The 22995-nt window shown below is 34.8% G+C and overlaps 1 protein-coding gene across 1 annotated transcript in view; it reads right to left on the bottom strand.

The window, feature by feature from the left end:
- Window positions 1-22989, bottom strand: part of FBXO11 (F-box protein 11) — an 83674-nt gene extending 60685 nt beyond the window's left edge. The window contains exon 1 of the mRNA XM_054566857.1: window positions 22596-22989. Within this exon, the coding sequence (XP_054422832.1) occupies window positions 22596-22827 (232 nt within the window). The 5' untranslated portion in view covers window positions 22828-22989. The remainder of the gene's footprint in view (window positions 1-22595) is intronic.
- Window positions 22990-22995: the final 6 nt, after the last annotated feature.

The raw sequence follows: 22995 nt of genomic DNA, 5'->3' as shown, positions 1-22995 counted from the left end.
AACAGTTATATTCTCTCTATATAACCAATTCATGGTTAGTGTGAAGGAACTAAGTTTTAAATTCCATTAATAAATTTTAATTAATTTAAATATAAGCAGTCACATGTGGCTAGTGGCATACCACACTAGACAGCTCAGGTCTACAGTGCTAATTCTCCTTGCATTTATTTTCTGATCTTTATGCCTCTCATCCTCTTTTATACTATTTCAAAGGAGAATGCAACACTCAAGAAATGCAATTTAAAAATTGAAAAATGACTTTCACTACTGCATCTTCCTTCTAGGAGATTCCATCATTCTTGCTTAATTTTAGTCTATTTATTTATTATTTTTGGTATAGTATGAAATAACTAGTGGTAATGATAAAATTCCCAAAATTAAGTATCAAAATATTTGAAGATACAGGAAATGTAAGATTACTAAGACCCCATAAGGCACCTTTTTAGATTTATAAAAAGGGTCTGATGGATTCATATGGTAATTGCAAGAATAATGGGAAAAAAGTACAATTTTTCTGTTCTTTTAAGATCTCTAAGAAAGAAAGAATAAGTAAAAACACCAACTCTTATAAGCAGAACTGCTCAAAAAGAAAAACAAAAAACCTAAAATTACTCCAACGGATCCTGATGGTATACTGAGGGTAAGGCTTACCTAAATTTTTAGAGAAGATTTTTATTTTTTTAGACAGCGGGGAAGGGAGAGAGAAAGAGACAGAAACATTTGTGTGTGGTTGCTTCTCATGTGCCTGCTACTGGGGGACCTGGCCCCCAACCCCGTCATGTGCCCTGACTGGGAATCGAACTGGTGACCCTTTGGTTTTCAGGCTGGCGCTCAATCCACTGAGCCACACCAGCCAGGGCGCTTTCATTTTTTAATTTTAGTTCTGTTGGCTTGGAAGCCATTGACTTTATTTCTATTGGTTTCGCGGTTACCCTTAAGTTAAAAAAGCAATAAAAGCTGCACCAGCCAACATGCACTGAGTGCTTACACACACACTGAGTAGTGTTCTAATGGCTTTGTATATACTTCCCTTAATCCTCACAACACTATGAGGAGGTATTACTGCCACCCTCATTTACAGATAAGGAAATTTAGGTATAAGAAGGTAAAAAATTGTAATGTTACACAGCTAGTAAGGGCTAAACTACGATTCTACCCAGGTAGTCTGGTTGCAGAGCCAAAAAAACAGTACTTAGTCTCGTAAGACACCCTAAAGTTATTATCTCTGTATTCTTTTTTTATGAACAAGATATTAGAATTGACTCAACGTAACCATTCCCTTTCTTCCAGCTCTCCTGTAATTCTCTAATACTTTAGTTCTACCTTTAAAAACACTATACCTATTTACGATCAACAGTAGCCTTATTTAGTAACATTTTTAAAACCAATTATTTGCTCATGATGTATTCTTTTATCCAATTCTTTATCTGGTTTACTATTTTTCCTGCTCAAATATATCCTTTCATTCTTGCACTAAGTTTTTGTAAGTGTTGAACTCACAGTTTTGTGTCTCTCCTCACTTTGGGCCTCATTCTTGCTTACAGCTGATAGTTTAAAAGGTACAGAATTCAGGGAAAAATTACATCCCTACATTTTGAGGAAAGAGTATCCCATTATTTTCTGGAAATTGCTGTTCCAGGAAATATACTGTTAGTATAACTGATGTTTTGGTGTAGGCACTTTCCCTTTTCATCATTTTAATGAACTCTATTTTTTATGTTTAGCAATTTCAAAATTGAGCATTTAGAAGGTTTTTTTTTGGTATTTGTCCTGTTAAGCTATTGTTCATTAATGTATAATTTCAATATGAAAATATAGGTTTTACTTCAATTCTTAAAAACTTAATCACTATCTCATTAAATATTATTTCTGTGCTACTCTAATCTGTCCTAAAATTTCTTTTGTACATATGTTTGAATCTCTCAGGCTATCTTCCATATTTATTTTTGTATCTTTCACTTCTCTCTTCCTACATTCTGGGTGAACTCAATGTTATGTTCCAAATAACTAAAATTCTTTTACTGACTGTGTTCAGTCTAGTACACCTACTCTACTGAATTCAGTTAAACGATTTCTGTGTTCTCTTCTGATATCCATTTCTTTAAATTAACATTTACTTAGTTTTGTTTTTCTTTTATGGCTATTATTACTTCCTTTATCTCCTTGAGGATTGCAAATATACTTAGTTTTTTTAAAGACTTTTCATAGACTTAAGAATTTACTTAAATGAAAATATCAGTTATCCCTCCTATATTCCCACACAAAAGTAAACATACTATGATTTCCTTTTTTCCCCACTAAGCAACAAATCTCGGAGATATTTCCGTATTAGTACACAGAGCATCTTCTTTATTTTATAATAGTGTTGACCAGTTTTTTTCCAAGAGTTAGATTTTCTTGTGTTCTTGAATTTTTGTTTGCTGGTTCAGCGTAAGTCAATGCTGTGTGCAAGTGTGTGTGGGGATTGCTGGGTACATTTATGTGCTTACCTCCTTCTAACAGTTTTCATTTGCTACCACCTTACCACCACCCCAGAAAGTGGCTTCTAATTGCTCCAGATGGCTCTTCCTGGAGATCCAGTCAGTAAGTCATGTGGGCCAGCCCAGATCTTATCCAGGAGGCTTTCACTGCTTCCTTCCACCACTGTGAACATGCAATTTATATATATTCAGACCCTACTAAACATACTCTTTTTGTTCAAGTCCAAAGAGGCTTTATCTTTGTTTTGTCTTTAAGAGTTAATACATTTTTATTTTGGAAAATAGTACCCAATCACCTTCCACAGGTATCTATCTCAGTTGCATTCGCAACAGCAACGTATGAGACAGCCTCTACTCACAAGAGTATGTTATCTAACTTTTACGTTTTTGCCAAACAGGTAAACTATATCATTTTGGTTTGATTTGAATTTCTTTTACTATGAATGAGGTCAGTGACTTCTCATATGCTTATAAGCCATTTGCATTTAATTTTCTGTAAATTATCCATTTATATTTTTGCCCATGATTTATTGAAGAATCTTTTAAAATTGAGTTTCCAGGATATTCTTTATGAAATAAATTGCAGATTAAGTTTTCTTAGTTTTTAATGTTTATTTTGGTTGTACTGATATGGTGTTTGACACTGAGTGCTTTTTAAAAATTGTGGTAGCCCTGACTGGTATGGTTCAGTTGGTTAGGCATTGTCCCGCAAAGCAAAATGTTGCTGGTTAGATTCCTGGTCAGGGCATTTGCCTGGGTCGTGCGTTGGTCCCTAGTGCGATCAGGGCGCCCGTGAGAGGCAACCGATCAATATTTCTCCCTCACACTGATGTTTCTCTCCCTTTCTTTCTCCCTTCCTCCCCCTTCTCTCAAAATAAATAAAATGCTTAAAAAAACAACTGTGGTAAAACACATGGAACTTACCACCTTAATAATTTTTAAGCATACAATGTAGTAGCATTAATTATAAGGAAATTGCTGAGCAACGGCTCTCTAGAACTTCACCTTGCAAAACAAATTCTATAACTATTGAACAATAACTCCCCTTTTCCTTCTCCTCTTTGCCTCTTGGCACCTACCATTCTACTTTCTAAGAAATGTAGTAACTACTTTCGATACCTCATCGAAGTAGAATTATGCAGTATGTCTTTTTGTGAAGGCTTATTTCACCTGGCGTAAAGTCCTCATGGTTCATCTATGTTGTACACATTAGGGGATTTCTTTTCTTTTTCTTTTTAAAAAGGCTGAATAGTATTCCATTGCATGTACATATCACATTTTCTTAATCCATTCAGAATTGCTTTTTTAATGTAGTAAATGTATCCATTCATAAATTCTGGAGTCGGTTTAAAAGGTCTTCCTCATATTTATATTATTTATAAATATTTAAATATTTATATTTAATATTTATTAAAGAAAAAACTTCTTTAATGTTTTCTTCTACTACTTTCATGGCTTTATTTTTCACTGACCCATTTGGTAGATGTATGAAATTCAGATCTAACTTCTTTCATATGGCTATCCAGCTGTCCCTAGAGTTAATCAGTTGATCTTTTCAACACTGATTTGAGATGCCATCTTAATAATATTATATTCTTTATTATAGTCTTATAAGTATTTGTAACTATTTCTGGACTTTCTATTTTGTTTCACTGACCCATGTGTGTGTTGGCTGGTATCATGCTGTTTTATGTATCTTTACATTTTAATATCTGGCAAGGCTAATTCACCCTCAGTACTCTTTATTTTTTAGTTTTCTTGGCTATTCTTGTTTATTTTTTCCTTATTAATTTTGGAATTAGTATATCCAGTTTTAAAATTAATTTGTAAATTACCTCAATTAAGAACTGTTACAATGTCATTCTTTATATCCAGAAAACATGGTATGTCTTTTCATTTGTTAAAGGCTTGTTTTATGTCTTGCAATTAAATATCTCCTACTACTGATGTTTCCATTTTTCCTCATACTTTCTGTAAATTTCTACTTAGCCTGGGTTGCTGCTATTCATATACAGATACAGCTATTGAACTTTCATCATACTCTTTAAGAAATAAGTGCCCTTCTTTATATTCCTTTTTAGTGTGAACTCCTTGTACATTAAAGATTGTGACACCCTAAATTTTGTTTACTTTGCCCATCTTTAAAAATGTTAACCTTTCATAATCATTTTGTTAAGTGTACACATTGCATGAACTTTGAATCTAATCTGAAGATTTTTTTCTTTTAAAGGTAAGTCTATCTGTATTTTTTATATGAAAGATATGTTTGGTCTTAGTGCTGTCATGTTTTGTTATAGGTGTGGCTGTCAGTATTCTTTTACTATATGATATTTTCTTTTTGATAGGTTCATAGTTCTTTCAATATTTAGAAAGGCTTATATTTTTATTCTACTGCTTACACTTATAACTTAGCAGAATTCCCCTAGATTTCCATCTCTTTAGATAACTATTAGTTCCTTATTATGAACGTCAAAATTAATGTTTCCTCTTCCCTAACCCAATTTAATTAATCGTGTTATCTTTAGGGCTTCCTTTGGGGCCTTAAATATGTTTATACTTCTATTATTTGACTTGTGATCTTTATATATCTTTTCACTACCAGTAATTACAATGTGGTATAATGTATAAACTTCCTTCTCTCAAATTTGATGAGGTTTTATCACTTCTATATCACCAGAGTCTATAACACTATGCTCTGTCATCATGATCTCCACATTTGTTTTAGTTTTTAGGATCATTATATATATATTTATATATTTCATGATCCTATATATATTTTCTATCTATATATATCTATACAGATATAGACAGACTCTCTGTATAGGGTCTCTACTTGTATATATCTATATTTAATCTATGCTTACTACCAATCCTTTCCTCAGATGTCTCTCAGTTGGCTGAAGTTTATACTTTAGGATTTTCTTCCAGAAGTGTTCCTGTAAACACTATTCCCTGAGTTCTGCTTGTTATCTTTTATACCTGAAGAATGGCATGACTGGATATGAAGTCCCTGGCTCCCACTTTAATTCTTTATCTTGTAAACATTGCTCTATTGATTTCTGGTATTGAAGGTTGTGGAAAAATCTGAGGCCTGCCTGATATCAACTCTTTATAAAGGATTTTGTGGAGGGGATGAGGAGGGTAGCTGGCTGACCAAAGGAATCTTTGTTTATCTTTATGACCATTCTGGTCAGTTTTCTCTGGCACAGATGCCCTTTCAATATATAAATTTCAGTTCAATAAGATTTTAATTGTACTTACAACAATTTGTTGTTGCACTGAACTTCTGCTTAAGGGGTTTCACTTTCAAGTGTGTTCAATCTATTGCCTTTTGCATTGTTTTCTAAAACCTAAAAAAAAAAAAATCTTTACTTCCATTTCATTTTGTCCATTTTCTTTATTTTTATCCTTATATCCCTTACTGTGTTTTCCTCAGGTCTAGTCTGCTTTGTGGGCTCCTCCCAACTTCATCTGCATTTGCTAGTTTATGCTCTTCAATTTCTTTTTAAAATTATCTTCTCTCATTTTATTTTCTCTTGTTTCCTTGCCATCTCTTCCCAGAGTTCCTGCATCTCTGCTTCATGTTCTCCTTTCATAGCAAATGAAGTTTTCCCAACTCTAAACAACTGTACGGTGGGTCACAATTTTTATATGCCCTGTAGGGACATTTTTCCTTTGTCTTTTAAAAGTTTTGTCATCATTGTCATTTTCTTTTGGATTTTTCCTGAAACAGCTATTTACTGGTGTGCACAGACTTCACAGTCCAGAGACTACTCTTTTGATGCTACATAGAGAATACAAAGAAAAGTGGGTTCCTGTACATATGGCTCTGTGTGCATATAGCTCTACCTTTTCAAACCAGGTATTTTTGTTACCGATCCTGTCATTATAAACAAGAGATTTAGATTTTGAACTTTAAGGTGAACACCTCACTCAGGAAGTATATTTAAGTTCACAGCTTCTTCCCCTTCTCAAATGCTTTTGATAGCCTTTAAATAAAATTTAGAGCCTACATATTATGTCTTTCAGTTCACTGAAAATGGAAGTTGAAACATCTTTTCCTTCTTACTTTTTTAATGACTTGTAAGAGGGCAAAGATGCACACTTATGCAGTTATATTCATGCTGGAAGTCTGATTAACAGTTGTGTGTGCCTGTTTAATCTACCACTGTTGTCTTTGAAAAGGTGGAGAATCTCAATCCTGGAATTCATAGCAGCCATCCTGATGACTTCTCCTTACAGTGTAACATATAATAGAGAAAAATTAGAGGTAATCTCTTTGTTGGTCAATAGGGAAATAATAAAATAAACTCAAGTACATACATAACATATTACATAGCCATTGAGAATCACTTTCAAGGAATATATGCATACGTACTTCTAGAGGGAAAACAGTAACATGTTAAATAAGGAAAAACATAAAATTATACCTATAGTATGATTCCAATGAAAATAGTTTATCTAATTTTACATATGTTTCTTTAAGTTACATGTATAGCAAAAGAAATGTATCTGGTTGTTGCTAATTTTCAATTTCTTTTTATGCCTTTTTGAATTTTCAAAATTTTCTTGGGAAACATGTAACTGATTATTTATTACTTCTGCCTTCCAAAAGCAAGTAATTAGCAAGTAGTTGCAGTGATCGTTTTCATGCAACAAATATTTACTAAAAATAAGTATTTTTATGAACTGATACATGGGAAACAATAAAACTGATATAACATAACATGTAATTCAAACTTTATTCAGGTTGTTTTTAATCAGAAAGACATGGATTCTAACCCTATAGTTGCCATTGACTAGTTCTTGTGAGTTAAATTCCCTAAACTTCTGTTTCCTCATATGTAAAATGGGGGTATTGCCTACATATGGGATATTCTGTAAGAATAAAACGAGCATTTAGTGTCTACCTGGAACAGAGTGATTGATAAATGTGGCTATAAATATTATAACTACTAAATAGTAATTATAATAATTATTACAAAAATTCCTTGTGTTTCTTTCCCATGGATATCTAGACAGCTCAACTGGTACTTAATTGCTTACAAAAATATTTTCTTATGTTTAATATATAATATATAAATTATACATCTTTATATTATATATTACAAGTTCACACACTTATAGTAGATAGCTATTAATGAGAAAAATACTTCCTGGTGAGTTTTCAGAAACTTCATTCCCAAACAGTATTATAAACAAAATATTCGGGACATAGAACAAGATTAGCTTACTGTATATAGTTTTATCAAATAATTACTGAAAATCATGTGCACATTAAGCATAAATGGACCTAACAACAACTGTAAATGACAGCAAGCACCTGAGGTTGGGTGATGGGGTAGCTACCAAGAAGGCATGGAGGCACAATAGGAAGTGACCAAACACTGAAGTCAGGCAACAACTGAATGCGCAATTTTACATCAGTGTCAAAAAAAAATTACACACACACACACACGTATATATATGGAATAGCAATATGCATGGTTCATTAAAAAACATTATGTAAATGAGTCTGTTAGAAGGAAAATCATATACAAGAAAAACAGGCAGCCAAAATGTAGAAGACTTTGAATTCTGGACTAACGAATTTAGATTATTCCAGTAGTAGTAAAGCCTTGAAGACAGAGGAGTACCTAAATTCAGCTTTAATTTCCTTTTTGAAAAAGAAACACTGACATAAAAGTGAACTGAGAGATGAACAGAATATGATGACAGAGTAAAAATTCTGTCCTGGTAACTCTTCCAATGCCCTTTGTCTGGCCCATTTCCTCTTACTAAGAATATCCTCCCACCCCCCTTTCCTCTATCTGTGACATACTCATTCTTCAAGATCTAGTTTAAGTATCCCTTTTCTCTGGGAAGTCTTTCCAAACCATTTCATCCCTCAGACTAGTTTACCCTCTATTCTTAAGTATTTCATTTATTCATCCATTCAATAACATTTATCCTCATACAGTCAGGGTAAGATGATTTTTTTTTAAAATGGCAACATTTATCAAACTAAAATGAAAATATCCCTTTGACTTAATAACTCATTTTCATTAAACTATTACTGAAATCGTGACATAAACATATTTGTACAAAGATGTTCACTGTAGTCCTCTAATAGCACACACAAACAAAAGAACATAAATATTAATCAATAGAGGTACATTTAATATAAATTGTGGCCTGACTGGTGTGGCTAGGTTGGTTGGGCATTATTCTGCAAAGGGTAAGGTTGCCAGCCAGTTTGATTCCCGGTCAGGTCACATGCCTGGGTTGCTGGTTCGGCCCCTCAGTGAGGGCCAGCCGATTGATGTTTCTGTCTCACACTGATGCTTCTCACCCTCTTTCTCTTTTCCTACCTCTCTCTGTAAAATATATATACATATATTTATATAAATAAATCATGATACATTCATATAATGGACTATTCTGCAACTGTAAAAAAGAATGAGGTAACTTTACATTTATACTGATACAGAAAAATGCTCTGGATATATTTAAGTAAAAACTTAATTTACAAGTTAATATATACAGTGTGGTTTCTTTTTGGTGAAAAAAGGTATGTATATTTATATACATACGCATTAAAAAAATTCAGAAGTAAACCCACACAGTTAAGAGTTATATTTGGGGAAGAAGAACAGAACTGATTTTTCAATTTTATATACTTCTGTATTCATTAATTCACTTATCAATCATTAAAAAATTTTGAGAGTACCAGGTACTCATGATTTATACAACTTACTCCGCACTTACACATTAAGTATCTTTTAAGGGAATATATTATGTTCCTGTTTGAACCCCACTGAACCATAAATATCTTCTTGAAGGCAACTTCTTACTTTCTCACAGGAACCACAACATCTTAGAACCGAATGTTTACGGATGTACACATATATGTAAAAGTATTTTAAAAAAGAAATGCACAGGTTCAAATCTAATTTATGATAGTGGTAGTTTCTGAGAACAGTGAAAATGAGGAGGAGAATGAGTAAGTTTTAGCTCAATAATTAATATTTTACCTGTAAAATGTTTTTCATAAAAACCCATGTGTGATAGTAATCATTTGTATGTTAGATATATGCAGTATTTTTCTTCTAGTCTGCCATTTGCCTTAATTTTATTTATTAGCACCTATGAAGTCAATTTCTTTATCATTCTTCAATGATTTTTTAATTTCTTTTGGCCTTGCTTAGGGAAAAGTATTTTCTCCTAATTCTCTTTATGATTTTTAAAAACTACTGAGTTCTTACTTGGAGAACATTATGCTAAGTAAAATGAGCCAGTTACAGAAAGACAAATAAATGTTACATGATTCAACTTACAAGAGGTATCTAAAGCAGTCAAATTTATAGAGGCAGGGTAGAATTGTGGTTCCTAGAGGCTATGGGGAAAAGAAAATGGGGAGTTGTTATTTAATGGGCATAAAGATCCAGTTATGCAAGATGAGTTTTTGAGATCTGATATACAACATATCACCTATAGGTAACAATACTGTATGGTACTTAAAAAATTTGTTAAAAGAGCTCTCATATTAAATATTCTTACTACAATAAAAAAATTAAAAAATGTTGAGCTTTTTAATCACTTGGAAAATATTTTTTGGTACTGAAGAAAGTAGAAAACTAACTGAATCATCACTCCTTGATTGATAAATTATTTCCTCATTACTCTGAAATACCACCATTATCATAAATGGACACCTGAATTCACGGTGGAAAAGAACTTTGCTTTACCTCTTCAAAAACATTAACCTGTTTTTAAGCATCTGAAATCAGTTACACTGAGAATCACCACATGAATCTACCACCAACATGGATCACCTTTCACTATAACTGACTTATTTTCAACCAGTCACAGCTAAAACAAAATGAAAAAGATCAAGTCAATAAAAAAACAAACTATAATTTTACGTGCCTATTTTTTAAGTTATTGAATAAGACAAGTATTGTAAAAAAAATTAATTTTTGTTTGATTTAACTAAGGTTACAAAAACTTTTACCAGAATAGTAGGTTCAACCTATTACTAAACTGAAAAATGAAAAGAACAATAATAAACTTCTGTAACAAGAACAGATTAAGTGATTGAGAGTCAAGAGACCTGTTCCTAATTCCAACCACCGGTCTTGAATAACTGAATAAACCTCAAAACTACAGTTCTAGTTCCAACATTCTCCAATTTCTAATTACCATCTCTAAGATAATTAAAATATCTAACACTAATAGCTGCCACCCAAAAAAGTAAAGTATAAACTCTTCCTTAGCAATCTGTTTTAGAATTAACCAGATATTCTTTACACAGTCTAAATTATCAAACTAACAATTTAAATTCATTTTCTCTAGCTACCTCCTAGAGATAAATCCAGAGATATCTCCAGAATGAAAAATAACTGAGCAAACATTTTTCTTTTAAGAATTACTTTCAACCATGTGAAAGGTTTGTTCACCCTTTAGCTTGTCCCTCTTTAGAATAACACTTCAATTTTTCTAATAGGCATATCTGCCCAACCATTTTAACATTTTACAAGTCTAACTGCTACGATACAATATCGTGTTTACATGGGCACACACACTTCAGGATGATTCACTTAACTACAGTCTATATTGCTTGCTACTATACTTAGTTCTGGCTAAACATTTCTCAGTGGTTACTCTTTTTGTTGTTGTTGTTGTTGTTATTCCTACAAAGATTAAAGCACATTTGCTTTTTTAGGAGAAAAACCAAACTATGCAAAGTAATCTGATCTTCCTTCTTGGTTTTTCTGGTACTTAGCCTCATACCATTTAAAAAAAATTATCTATGATCTTAGCTTTTCAGGTAATTAACCTCATACCATTTTTAAAAATCTATGGAGTTAATATGCTTAGTCACTTAAAATAGTAATTATATGAACAAAACTGGGTCCAGGGTAGTTGAAGGGAAACAATTATTTACTAAATGCCTATTTGCAAATAACACTATTTTTATAAGTTGTAGCTTCCATATAACACAACTTTAAAAATTTTCACTGTTACAATAATGGTACGACTACTTCAAAACATAATACTAAAACTTTATTTACATATGGCTCTGTTGCTCTTGTTCCCTATTCATCTACCAAAAGTCACTGTTTCAGAAAAATACTTTAAATACATTTGTAACCAGCTCTTCATAAAGCTATCTGGGATTACTATCCAGAATCTTCATTTAATGACTCATTTGCCCTAAACGATATCAGTTGTCTCTATTTTAAAAACAAAATGAAAAACCAAACAGTTCACCTTTCAATAAGGTTCTCATGTACTTTCTAATAGAAAAATGCTTGAAGACTGGTTGAGTGTGAGGCAAATTAATTCCGAATCTGATCACTAAATTTGAGTTTCAAAAGCCCAATTTTTTTGAAAATCATTGCCAGGTTCTTATTATTATCAAGCACAATAGGTTCTACAATCCAAAACGTCTTAAAATATAGTACATTAGAAAGGGGACGGAGGGGTGTGTTTTCTTTACTGATAATGATGAAACAATTTCCTTTAGAAATCTGTTTCAACTTAATAAACTGACAGTCATTAATTTCTTTAGAGCCAATTCCAGTTTTATGAAAAGGAAAATACCCCAATATAATATTACCAAATAGACCTGAGTCCATGCCATACCAAGGTACAGAAGAAATAGCCACCTGTTGTGACCAATAAATTTCTCTTTTCTAATTATCCAGTTGTTTGCACACTAAATTTCCATCTTCCATCATTCAGCCAGGGATGTAATTAAAATACTATTTGCACTTACTACCATTCTCTATAGTTATAAACTTATCCTAGAAAGACAGAATCATTGGCTCAAGGTTCAAATATCAAATGTTTTTAATTTTGAATTGACTTTTTGATCATCATTTTCATTATCTATAAATTAAAGCATCATTTATTGTCCTAAAGTTACTGTGAATACAAACTAAAAGTTTCCATAAATAACACAGTAATATTGAAAAATGTAAAGTTTTAAGCTTTTATTCAAATTTAACGTGACCTATGTGGGGACTATATAATCAAACAAAGCAATAATGAGTTCACATAATAATCAGAACTAAATTCTTCTAAAAAATACAAACCTCCCTTTCCAGGTTTCATATAGCAAAGAAATGTAGAAATAGTAACAAAAAAATCACCTCACTGCCACCATTCCGAGATACTATACTAACATTTCACCAAAAACTTTTAGATACTTGACAAAATCAAGAGTGCATATTCAGTTTCATTGTGTGTGTGTGTCTATGGTTGATATGTGACATTTTTCTAGCCCTCTAAAACCACAGACCCTGTATGAGCTCACTACATCCAGATCTCTCAGCTCAGTTTTTCAGTTTTCAAAATTTCAGCTAAGAGGTTCTCAAATCAAATGACTCAGAAATAGAGGACTGGTTCCCTGTGAAATGTAGCAATAGAGGTACTAAGAATCAGAAAAATTCATAAAGGAAACCTGAGGGTTACAATTACTTGATAAATGGGATTACAGATGCTATGAAGAACCTTTAAGTTTTGTTTTATCTCTGCAATTGAGGAGTTTAGATTGTAGCAATATATAATCTAACTTAAATCTGTGCTCCTACTTCATTTCTGGATATAAGGGCAAAACAGTGACTATAATGAAGAAGGATGATACTATGAAAACAAAATGAATGACCCCAACCCTGCAGGTAATTTCCTGCACTAGGCACATGTTTCTTTCTTAATCATTTATACAAGCATGCTATAACTTAGCTTAATCTTTGGGCTGCAACAAGTTTCCAAGCATGGCACAAAATACAATGAATGATTAAAGGGTAGAACATACACCAGACAGCAGGGGGTTTTAACAAACCATCTTAATAGCGTTTCACAGAAAACTCTCTAACAGACTGCTCTTGCAAGCAGCCTATGGATAAGCTTACTTATCAACCAATCTTTGCCTGTCTTCTCTCATCAGAAGATGATGGAAATACCAACCCATTATTTGCAATTCACCTTGATCTTAAAAGTTATTTAAAATTCAGCCTCTATCTCAACTATAAGTTTCAAAAGACAAGATATATGTCTATCTAGTAATACCTAACAGACAGATCTAACTGATTTATGCTGGTAACTCCAGTGATACAGGAAGAGTTTTAGAGCATCTCAGTGTCGCCTTATTCAAAATCCTCTAATTTAGAAATGACATTAAGACATCACTCTAGAAAAGAGGAAAAAATGTCACTGAAAAAGCTTTGGCTCCTTATGCTCAAACTTTACAGCAACATTTACTGAATGTGGCTGTGTGTTTAAAAAAAAAAAAAAGATGGAAAAGGAGGCGGCAGTCTCTTCCACACTGCTTGTTATGGACAAGAAAGAACAACTGTTAGCACTAAGTGCTGAAAGAGCACACGTGAAATAACGAAATCTTACTCTTTTGGTATCTACAGCTACTATATCATCAGCTTCAAGCAAGTAGTTCCTTAAGAAGAGTTTCATCTGTCATTCTCGGAGCATACTTGTATCATATGAGATATAAGCTTATATAAGCCTAGCACTTTAACACAAGCTTTCACTTGAGAAAAAATTTACTATGCTGCCAGAAGCACTTTCACATCTTTTTCCCCATACACTGCTAACTGATAGATCTGTTTAGGGACTAGAAAAACAACTCTGAGGGCACAATGGACCCCAATTTTTCTGTGAAACTTTTACAATTTTAAAGTAATTTGAACGTAAGTAATAAAAAATAATCAAGATATGCAGAAAAAGAGAAATAAAATGATACAATCAACCAACAATAGCAAAATATTTTCAGAGGAGTTAAAAGGACAAGCTTAAATGTAGTAGAAGCAGGGTTCCAAACAGAAATGAAGGAATGAAAATATTTAAGGCAGTAGCAGAAAGAAACAACAGGTTTTTTGGGAATAAAAGCTCAGAATCACATATTGAAGTCAAGAGTACTTTTTAAATTCCTAAATATAAAAAAAGATTGCCCGCTTCTCAAAATAACCCAACCTATGATCTTTGGGAAAAATTAAAGCATATGAAGCTGATGGGTAAACTTCCTCACACAGAACTGTTGAAAGATGCAAGAATGGACATAGCAAAAGACTTTAGAAAAATGCTAATATTTGAAATAAATCAACTGTTTTAGCAACATGATCATGAGAAGCTATGTTCATATCTGTCTCGGAGCTGTTTCATCTTCCATTTCTTGTAAATGAAAATTTTGCCTTTGGGAAGAGACAAGCAATGGTAGGGAATGTGTGCATGTATTCTATTCACAAAAAGATATAAAATGCTCACAGCAGTACTATTCCTGACAGCAAATATGAAAACTCTATCAATTGCCAAATAGATAAACTGTAGTATTATACAGCAACGAGAATGAACAAACTATTACTACAAGCAACATCATGGGTGGAACTCATATAGGAATACATACTGGGTGATTACATTTACATAAAGTTCAAAAACAGGTAAAACTAATCCAAGCTGTTAGAAAGACAGGGTTGGTTGAGGGTAGTGACTGGAAGGGTGGAGTATGCTCGTAGTGTTTTATTTCTTGATGTAGGTATTACTGGTGACACAGATGTGTTCATTTTGTGAAAAAGTTATAAAGCTGTATACACCAATGATTTGGGCACTCGTATACTTTCATTATACCTGAATAAAAAAACCCCAAAATTTAGTTCCATAATTTAAACATCTATATATTTATATGTAGTACATACACACATAGTTATAGAAATAATTATATATACTGTTTCTAATTCAAATGACCACTATTAATTTAAACGACCTATAATACTGGCACTCCTACCTGCTCAAATTCTTCCCCTTCTCTCTATTCCAACCCTTACCCAAGATTCTTTTGAAGAAAAAAAAAGTGAAACTTTAAGAAAAATTTTAGGTTGAGAAGTAGATTAGGAAAAACAATTAATGTGTAAGGTAAGGGATTTTTACAAGAATCTCCTACTTTCTCCCTCCCCTGACTTGCTTCTTTCGCCTCTGAAGAAGTACTCCTCCCAAAAACTTTGTCCAAATCACTAACTTCTCTTATCTTTCACTGGGCCTAAAATACTAAAACTTGACTAAGTAATTAGTTTCTTATAAATTCAAATGCATCTCAAAGGATTATGAAGTTATCAGTTATTTGTACACAGCTGTGAATTAGTTCTGTGGCTACTCTTAACATATAGATAACTTTCCAGGTGAAGAATAATGAATGATTCCACCATTTCTTTTACCAAATGATCACTCTGCTAAAAATATCAGATTTCAAAATATACTATCTTCACACATTCCTTTTTCTTCCAAACAAGTCTTCTTTCATCTTTCTTCTCTGCCATAATATATAAAAACCTGGAATGACTCCAACTTTCCATTGGTTCAATTTTACTAACTTCTAATTTTCTTTAAAGCCTGTTTTTCTTTTTTTTCCAAAAAGATTTCAATTATGTGTGAAGAAACATTTACTAGTGACATTATATACTGTGTACCAACAAGGTTCATCTCAAAATATAACAGGTGAATAAAAAAATGATATGCTCTTTCTCTTCCCCACTCCCTGTCCTCTAAACTATTAGACTTCCATAAAGCCACATCTTATAAATGTTATATCCTATGTTACAAACCATTGTATACTATGGATGCAAAATCATACCTGAATGTAAAAAAGAATTCTCAGAGCTAAACCCAAGCAGAGTTGGCAAACCAGCAAGGCTAAACTGATTTAAATCAGTTATCAATACACCGTAATAAAGAAACCAATGCTACAGGTTGAACCCATTTAGCAGCCAGTTAATTTCACAAGAAGGAACAAGTTTCAACAGTCAAAGATTTTGACACAACCCAAATCGACCATCTGGAAGACGAGTGTTGTGATACACTAGGGGAAAACAGTAAAAACTAAGATTACACTGTTATCAGAAAAATAATTTAAAAATACAGACTGTTACCCCATTTCTATCACTAAATAATTTGAGCTTTCAGAAACTAGAAAAATAGGCTCTCTTCCCAAAATAGATGAATGATACCTCTTCTCTCATGAGATGTGGAAGTATTCCTTAATGTTTTTTTAAGGCTTAGCCACCAATTGAAAGAATAGCATTTTTCCCCTCCTTTTTTAAGCACAGTCATACAATTTTCCATTTGTAAGAAGGGCAGAACATTTGACAACTGTATTTTTAGAAATTGGGAGAGTAGCAACTAACATATAGAACTTATAGTTGCTTTAACATACTATCTATATTTTGCTTTAAAATAAAAAACACAATTCACTCATTTTCAAAGTAAAGTAAATATTTTCAATATTTGCCTTCAACTAAAACAAATTATGTAAAGAAGTTAGTTGGTTTCATTTCCCTATTTTCTAAGGATTAAGTTTAAGCAAATATTTTGTATTAACTAAACATATACAAAGACCCCAACCTATGTATGTAGATAACAAGTTATGAAAAGAATTAGTCCACAAACCTGTCAAAATTACTACTGCAATCTAACTCACTTTTTTTTCCTTTTCTGAAACTGTCCAGTTTATAATCATGAACTAAAATGACCTAACACCCTTGATTCATGACTTATGAGTAATTCAAGGGAAATCTACCCTTCTTTGTACAATGAGTGCTTAGTGATCTCATCAACAAGCTGGAAAAACATGCTGGCCAATCAGTGCAATCTCTTCTGGAGACAAATCTACATGAGAGGTAAAATTATGATCAGAAGGTTAACTTAGAAAAAGTGAAACCAGATGATTTAACAATAAGGGCATCACACTACAATATCAGTCTCCAACAGGATAGATGGGATAGGATAAGAGACAGATGTGCTGCACTGGTTATTTCCTCCCCCGAAAGTGATGGAGACATTATGCCAAGTGTACTCCATTATCTCCCCTTGTTTTTGGAAAAACCAGGTGATATAAATCAGTTTTCAAATTCTTCTGTTACTGTGCATATTCACTCTGTGTAATGTTCCTCTTATGGAATTGTTGAGGGTTAGACTCTAACATACATAAGCAGGAACAGTCAATGTTTATCATTATTTCATTTCTTCTGTTTCCTTATTCTTTCTCTGAAGAATATTTCAGTTCATCAGATTTAAGATTAGTGGTTTACAAGTCGCCTAGATTGCACTTTGGGGGATGCCAAAAACTCTTTAATGACTACCGCACATTTTATCTCTTGTATTTAGTTTTATATATAGCTGACTTCACTCCTTACTATTAACATTTAAGAAAACTGCCATTTAGTTGAGTATCTACCATGTGCTGGATACTTCACTATCTCTTATGCTCACAATTTTTCCATAAGGCAAGTGTTATCATCCTCATTTAAAATGTAAGTAAGGCTCCAAGAGATTATTGTTTGCTCCATGTCAAACAGCTCTCCGGTGGTGTAGCCAGCATTAGAACCCAGGTCTAGACAGGTCTAACTCTTGAGCTCTTTCCATCATACCATCTGATTATCTCATCCCTTATATTTTACTTCTTTATAATTTTATTTTCAGAGGATAACAAGTGCATTTTTGGAGTACCTTTCTAGTCATCTCAGGTATTAACAACAGTTATCTGGACGACAAGGATGGAATTAAAGTGCTGATAATGTAGCAAAATGGAAAGTCTAAAACAGAATAACCCTTCAGAGTCCAATGGGACAAGATAGACACAACGTAAAAGTAACTTTTTAGTAATAAATGAGCAACAATAAGAAAACATAGGTTGAAATAAGTCATTATTATAGATCATTTAATTTCAAAGTTAAAACAAAAAGGGAAAAAAAGCCTAAGAAAATATTCACTACCCTTGAATTATGCCAAATCTAAACCCAGGGGTTCTCACTAACAAATTAAGCTCTCCTGGTGGTTTCTGCCTTACCTGGTTTCCAAGCTTGCTGGCCTTTCCTTGGGTTTGTCAGAATTTCCAGTAAAAAAATAAAACAAAACAAAAACAAGAGAAAAGTAGTACAGGGACACCCTTAGGCCTAATCGGTGGAATTCTGATATCAGCACTGTCTTTATCCCATTTCTATTCCTCAAATAATTTCTAAATTTTGAGAAAAGGGGCTCTCTTCCTACACATGCATGTGCGCGTGCGCGCACACACAATAAAGCTTTCTTCTTGTGGGATGTAAATATTTTGAAGATTTAGCCACCACATTGGAGAACAGTAACTGACAGTACTTAATTCCTCAACAGGAAAAATCATGTTCCTTGTCCAGAACTCTTCTATCTAGAAAGGTTGCAGAAGTTCCTCATTACATAAGTAGCAGGAAAATCTGAAGGTAAAATATCATGGGCCAGAGCAATCCCACAGAAAGTATAATTAGCATGCATGACTAGAACACTAAGGAGCTTCCTGGCTGCTGCATATTATAAATGTGTAGTTCCATCAGGAATATTTTATGTAACACTATCCTACTGAATTATTTCCAAAAATTCAGTTAAAAATAATCCTTAATTTCAGAGTCACAGGTGATATTTTTATCCCACAAATACATATGGGATTAAAGAGATTAAGTTTTTACTCTCTACAATTACTTCAGACTGGAAATTAACAGCAAAATCCATTAATATAATGTATTTATTAAGTCTCTTGACCTATAAATAAATCATCACAGTTAAAAATTTCAGCACTTCAAAACAATCTTATGAATTTTCCAATTATTAGAAAATTACACTTTTCAAAAACTTCCATATCAAGATTATTTTCAGATATCAATTTCATCTTTTATTAAAACATAATACATGAGAAACCAATAGTGATTGATTCCAGGTAGGAGAATTTGGTAGCTGGGAGCAGGTATATGCATTTATTACTTATTAAAAAAAATCACTTTTAACTAAAAGTACTCAGAATACAAAGCCCTTCTGCAGACTTGTAAAAGTTTCCTCCTACTTTTTTTGTAAAAAAGACTACCAACCAACTAGATATCAAGATAAATTAAGCAGAACAAGCTGCAAAAGCTAAAATCTTTTTAGCATTTTAAAAGAAAAAATATAAAATATTCAACCCCACACTACTTTCAGTTTCATTAACTCTGAAATACATTATCAAAGTGTCCCTATGTGGAACAAAATTATTTTCCATTAGCTTAAAGTGGTATGTGAAATCTTAAACTAAGAAATTTAAATCAAATGAATAAAAAACCTAATGATTACTGGATTCTTAGTGTAAAAAACTCTTCCCCATGGAAAAATCCTTACACTCTGTAAGGCTGTTTCTTTCTTCTTCAAACAGCGCGCACACGTGTGTGCATGTGTGTGTGCATGTGTGTGTGTGTTTTAAGGATATGTCAAGGAAGTTTTCAGACCAATTAACCTATGGGCAAAAAAGCAACTAAAAACCAGTTCTGACAGAATTTTTGCTTGAAAAACACATTATCTTATACTATTTTATTATCACAAAAGAGCCAAAAGCCCCTCTTTTATGTAAAATAAATAACTGATTTTATATAGAGATTGAATTAACTTGTTTTAAAACAGCGAGTCTCACTTCTTCAATTCGCTACCTGGAAAGTTGTCTAATACACTATTATGTAACTCTATCCAAGACTCTAATGCAAGAGTTACATATCCATTAAGAGTTAGTAAAACCACACACACACACACACCCCCCCCCCACCCCACACCACCTCCCCCCCCCCCGCTGTAGTTCCTTAACTACCTTGTCAAAATTATGAAACCTAGCAAATTCTTAAACAACAAAACCTCCTATCCAAACCAGAAATAGTAGACACTTTGCGTGCTCCATAAAACTTTTAAAATAAAAAGTATTCTTCTTGGCTAACTTCTGATCATTATGTGAACTGCATGCTTAAAAATGTAATCAAAACTCCAATTTTCAAAGAATGCGATTTTTACATAAAGCTAGCAAAACATTTTTAGTTTTTCAATTCATCTTTGTTTTCTTCATTGTGAGGCCATTTATTTGCTCCCTAAAAGATCCATAGCATTTTCCCTGAAGACTAATCAGCAAGTTCTTTTCCCTTCTGTGCCAACGTAGATTCTCCAGAACAATTTCTACTAGCTGCAGCAAAGCAACAATTCTACAGTGAATCTGATTTACCATTTGGTTAGATACATACTGAAATTTTGATTCATGAACATCTTAGTCATGACATCAATGGACATTTCCATGGACATCAATGAAAAGAAAATTGACACTCTGGCATGTGACTACCAACAAGGACCAAGTCAACTTACTTCAAAAGGAAACAGACTTTAATAGCTAATAATTTTAAACAAATGAAGAAAAGTGTTCAAGATAAAAGTACCTCAACAAAGTTTGAAATCACACACGAATTGTGAAAAAGAGATTCAGAATAAACATTGAGAAACACAGAATGGGACGAAGTTTGGCTGAAAGAATGTGATTCAGTGCTAATGCTGCGAACAAATCAGTACATCTTGAAAAAGCTTTACATCCAGCAATAGTATATTATGCTAGGATTTCAATCCGGTTTCATTGTTTTCAGAAAAAACCCCCCTGTCAATTCTATTATATATAGTGCCAATTCTGGAAGGAAACTTGAATATTATTTGAATGAAACAAGAGAACCCTGATATGCAAACGTGAAAGGAAATGATGACACTACAAACATTTTTAATTAAAAAAAGGTAAGTGTATCAAAGAATCATTAAAACACATTTACCAATATTGTTGCACAAGACCTCTACCTGGCTTGAAACATCACATTCTTTGAAGCAACATCGAGCAAACTGCTTTCTCAAGGACTATCTGAAACAGTGACTAGTGAAAACCCTTTAAAGTATTTTTCAGATTATCATCTCCTTCTTTCATTTGTTAAGTATTTTGACGAAGTACAACAATGAAACAGTTTTTAAGGAAAGAATGTATAATTTTAAAAAGGCATTTAATCTCAATTGCCTTAGTCAAAGAAGGTGTGACAACCAACGTACGTAAAATTAACCTTAATCCGCCAACGAAAACACGCAAAATGTCTCCTAACAATTCCCCTCCTCCTAAAAACAACAAACGTACACATAAATATGGTACTGACCTCCACCCGACTGAGAGCAGGTAATTAATAAAGTAGATACGTTTGGAGACTAAGGTGCAACACCGCACCTCATAAACCTCCCAAAATAACCACATCGTCAAAGTAGAACTGAACATTATTTTTGCTAAAGCAAGAATCTAACCCCCGGGAGCCTCAGCCCTTAGACAATGGTGGTTACCAGACAGAGCTGCACAGTTGGGTCCAAATGACACATTTCACTAGGCCTTGGACACAACACACACACCACACACACACACACACACACACACCAAGGGGCCGGTTGTAAGGAAGGGGCGTTTCAAATCCCTCTAGGAGATGGAGGGTAGCACGATGGTGTGGGGGGGGTTCGCTAGGGGAGGGGAGGCGAGAGGGGTGTTGATAGAACGTTAAGTGTAACTGCACTGCACGCGCGGGAGGGGGCTGGAAATGGCCGATGGATTCTATATTTATTTATTTAAAGGTCTTCATTTAACGGGTCCTTCCAGGGGTTCTGTAACTAAAGCCAAACTGCGCAGCAAACATTGTGGGGTTGGGAGAGGAGTTGCTGCTCCCCCTACCCCGTGACGGGGGCGGGGGGGCGGGAGAAACAAGTTCCCTGGCCAACACCAAGGACCACTCCGATTCCCCCTCTCCCCTCCTCCACAGGAAGGGGGAGGCTAACAGAAAAGGGGGAAAACAAGTTCCCCTGCCAGCCCCACCGCCCAATCACTCCCAGTTGTTTCCCCCACCTACCCTCAGAAAGGGGGAGACTATAAACCGTGGAAGGCAGCAGAAAAGGGAGAAATACCATCCTTCGCCCCCCACCCCCCCGGCCACCAACAGACTCCTGCGGGGTCCGTGAGCAAGCCGGGAAGCCAAAGGGATGGGTGGGGGTAGAGGGTGCCGAGCCCCGAAACCAAACAAAGCGCGGCCTGAGCGAGAGCCCGGGCGAGTAGGGAAGCCGCGGCTTTTCCTGCCGGCTGGGGCCCGAGTCGGGCTGACACTGCGGCACCCGGGGACCCGCCTCCGCTCAGCCTCCATCTCCCACCCTCGGGGCGTTCCGGCCGCCCCCCGCTCACCCCGGCCTCCCTCCCCGCGGGTCCCCAACGGCCGGGCGCCCGAGCCGGCGGGCTGTAGGGAGGGAGCGCGGCCTTACCCCGCTCGCCGGCGTTGTTCCGCTCCTGGGGCAGAGGCGGAGGCGGCGGTGGTGGCGGCGGAGGCTGCTGCTGCTGCTGCTGCGGCGGCGGCGGAGGCTGTTGCTGCGGCGGCTGCTGCTGCTGGAGCGGCTGCTGGGGCGGCTGCGGCGGAGGCTGCTGCTGCTGTTGCTGCACCGGGCGCGGCCGCGACACTCGCCTGGGTCTCCGGTTGGCGGCTCGGACGGAGTTCATTTGCCGGGCTGAGGTGGCGGCGTTGGCGGAGGGACACACACGCACACGCACAGCGAGCTCCGAAGCAGGAGAAGGGGGTGGGGGGAAGGGGGAGGAAGGAAAGGGAGCGAGGGGAAGGGGAGACGGTAAGGGTGGAGGGGGCGAGGGAGCCCCCGAGTCCAGAGAAAG

This window comes from Pteronotus mesoamericanus, unplaced genomic scaffold (genome assembly GCF_021234165.1).
Source record: "Pteronotus mesoamericanus isolate MK-2021 breed Mesoamerican mustached bat unplaced genomic scaffold, CSHL_Meso_final contig_101, whole genome shotgun sequence".
NCBI classification, from domain to species: Eukaryota; Metazoa; Chordata; class Mammalia; order Chiroptera; family Mormoopidae; genus Pteronotus; species Pteronotus mesoamericanus.
The sequence above is the reverse complement of the archived record's forward strand: the minus strand, read 5'-3'. Positions and strand labels throughout refer to the sequence as shown.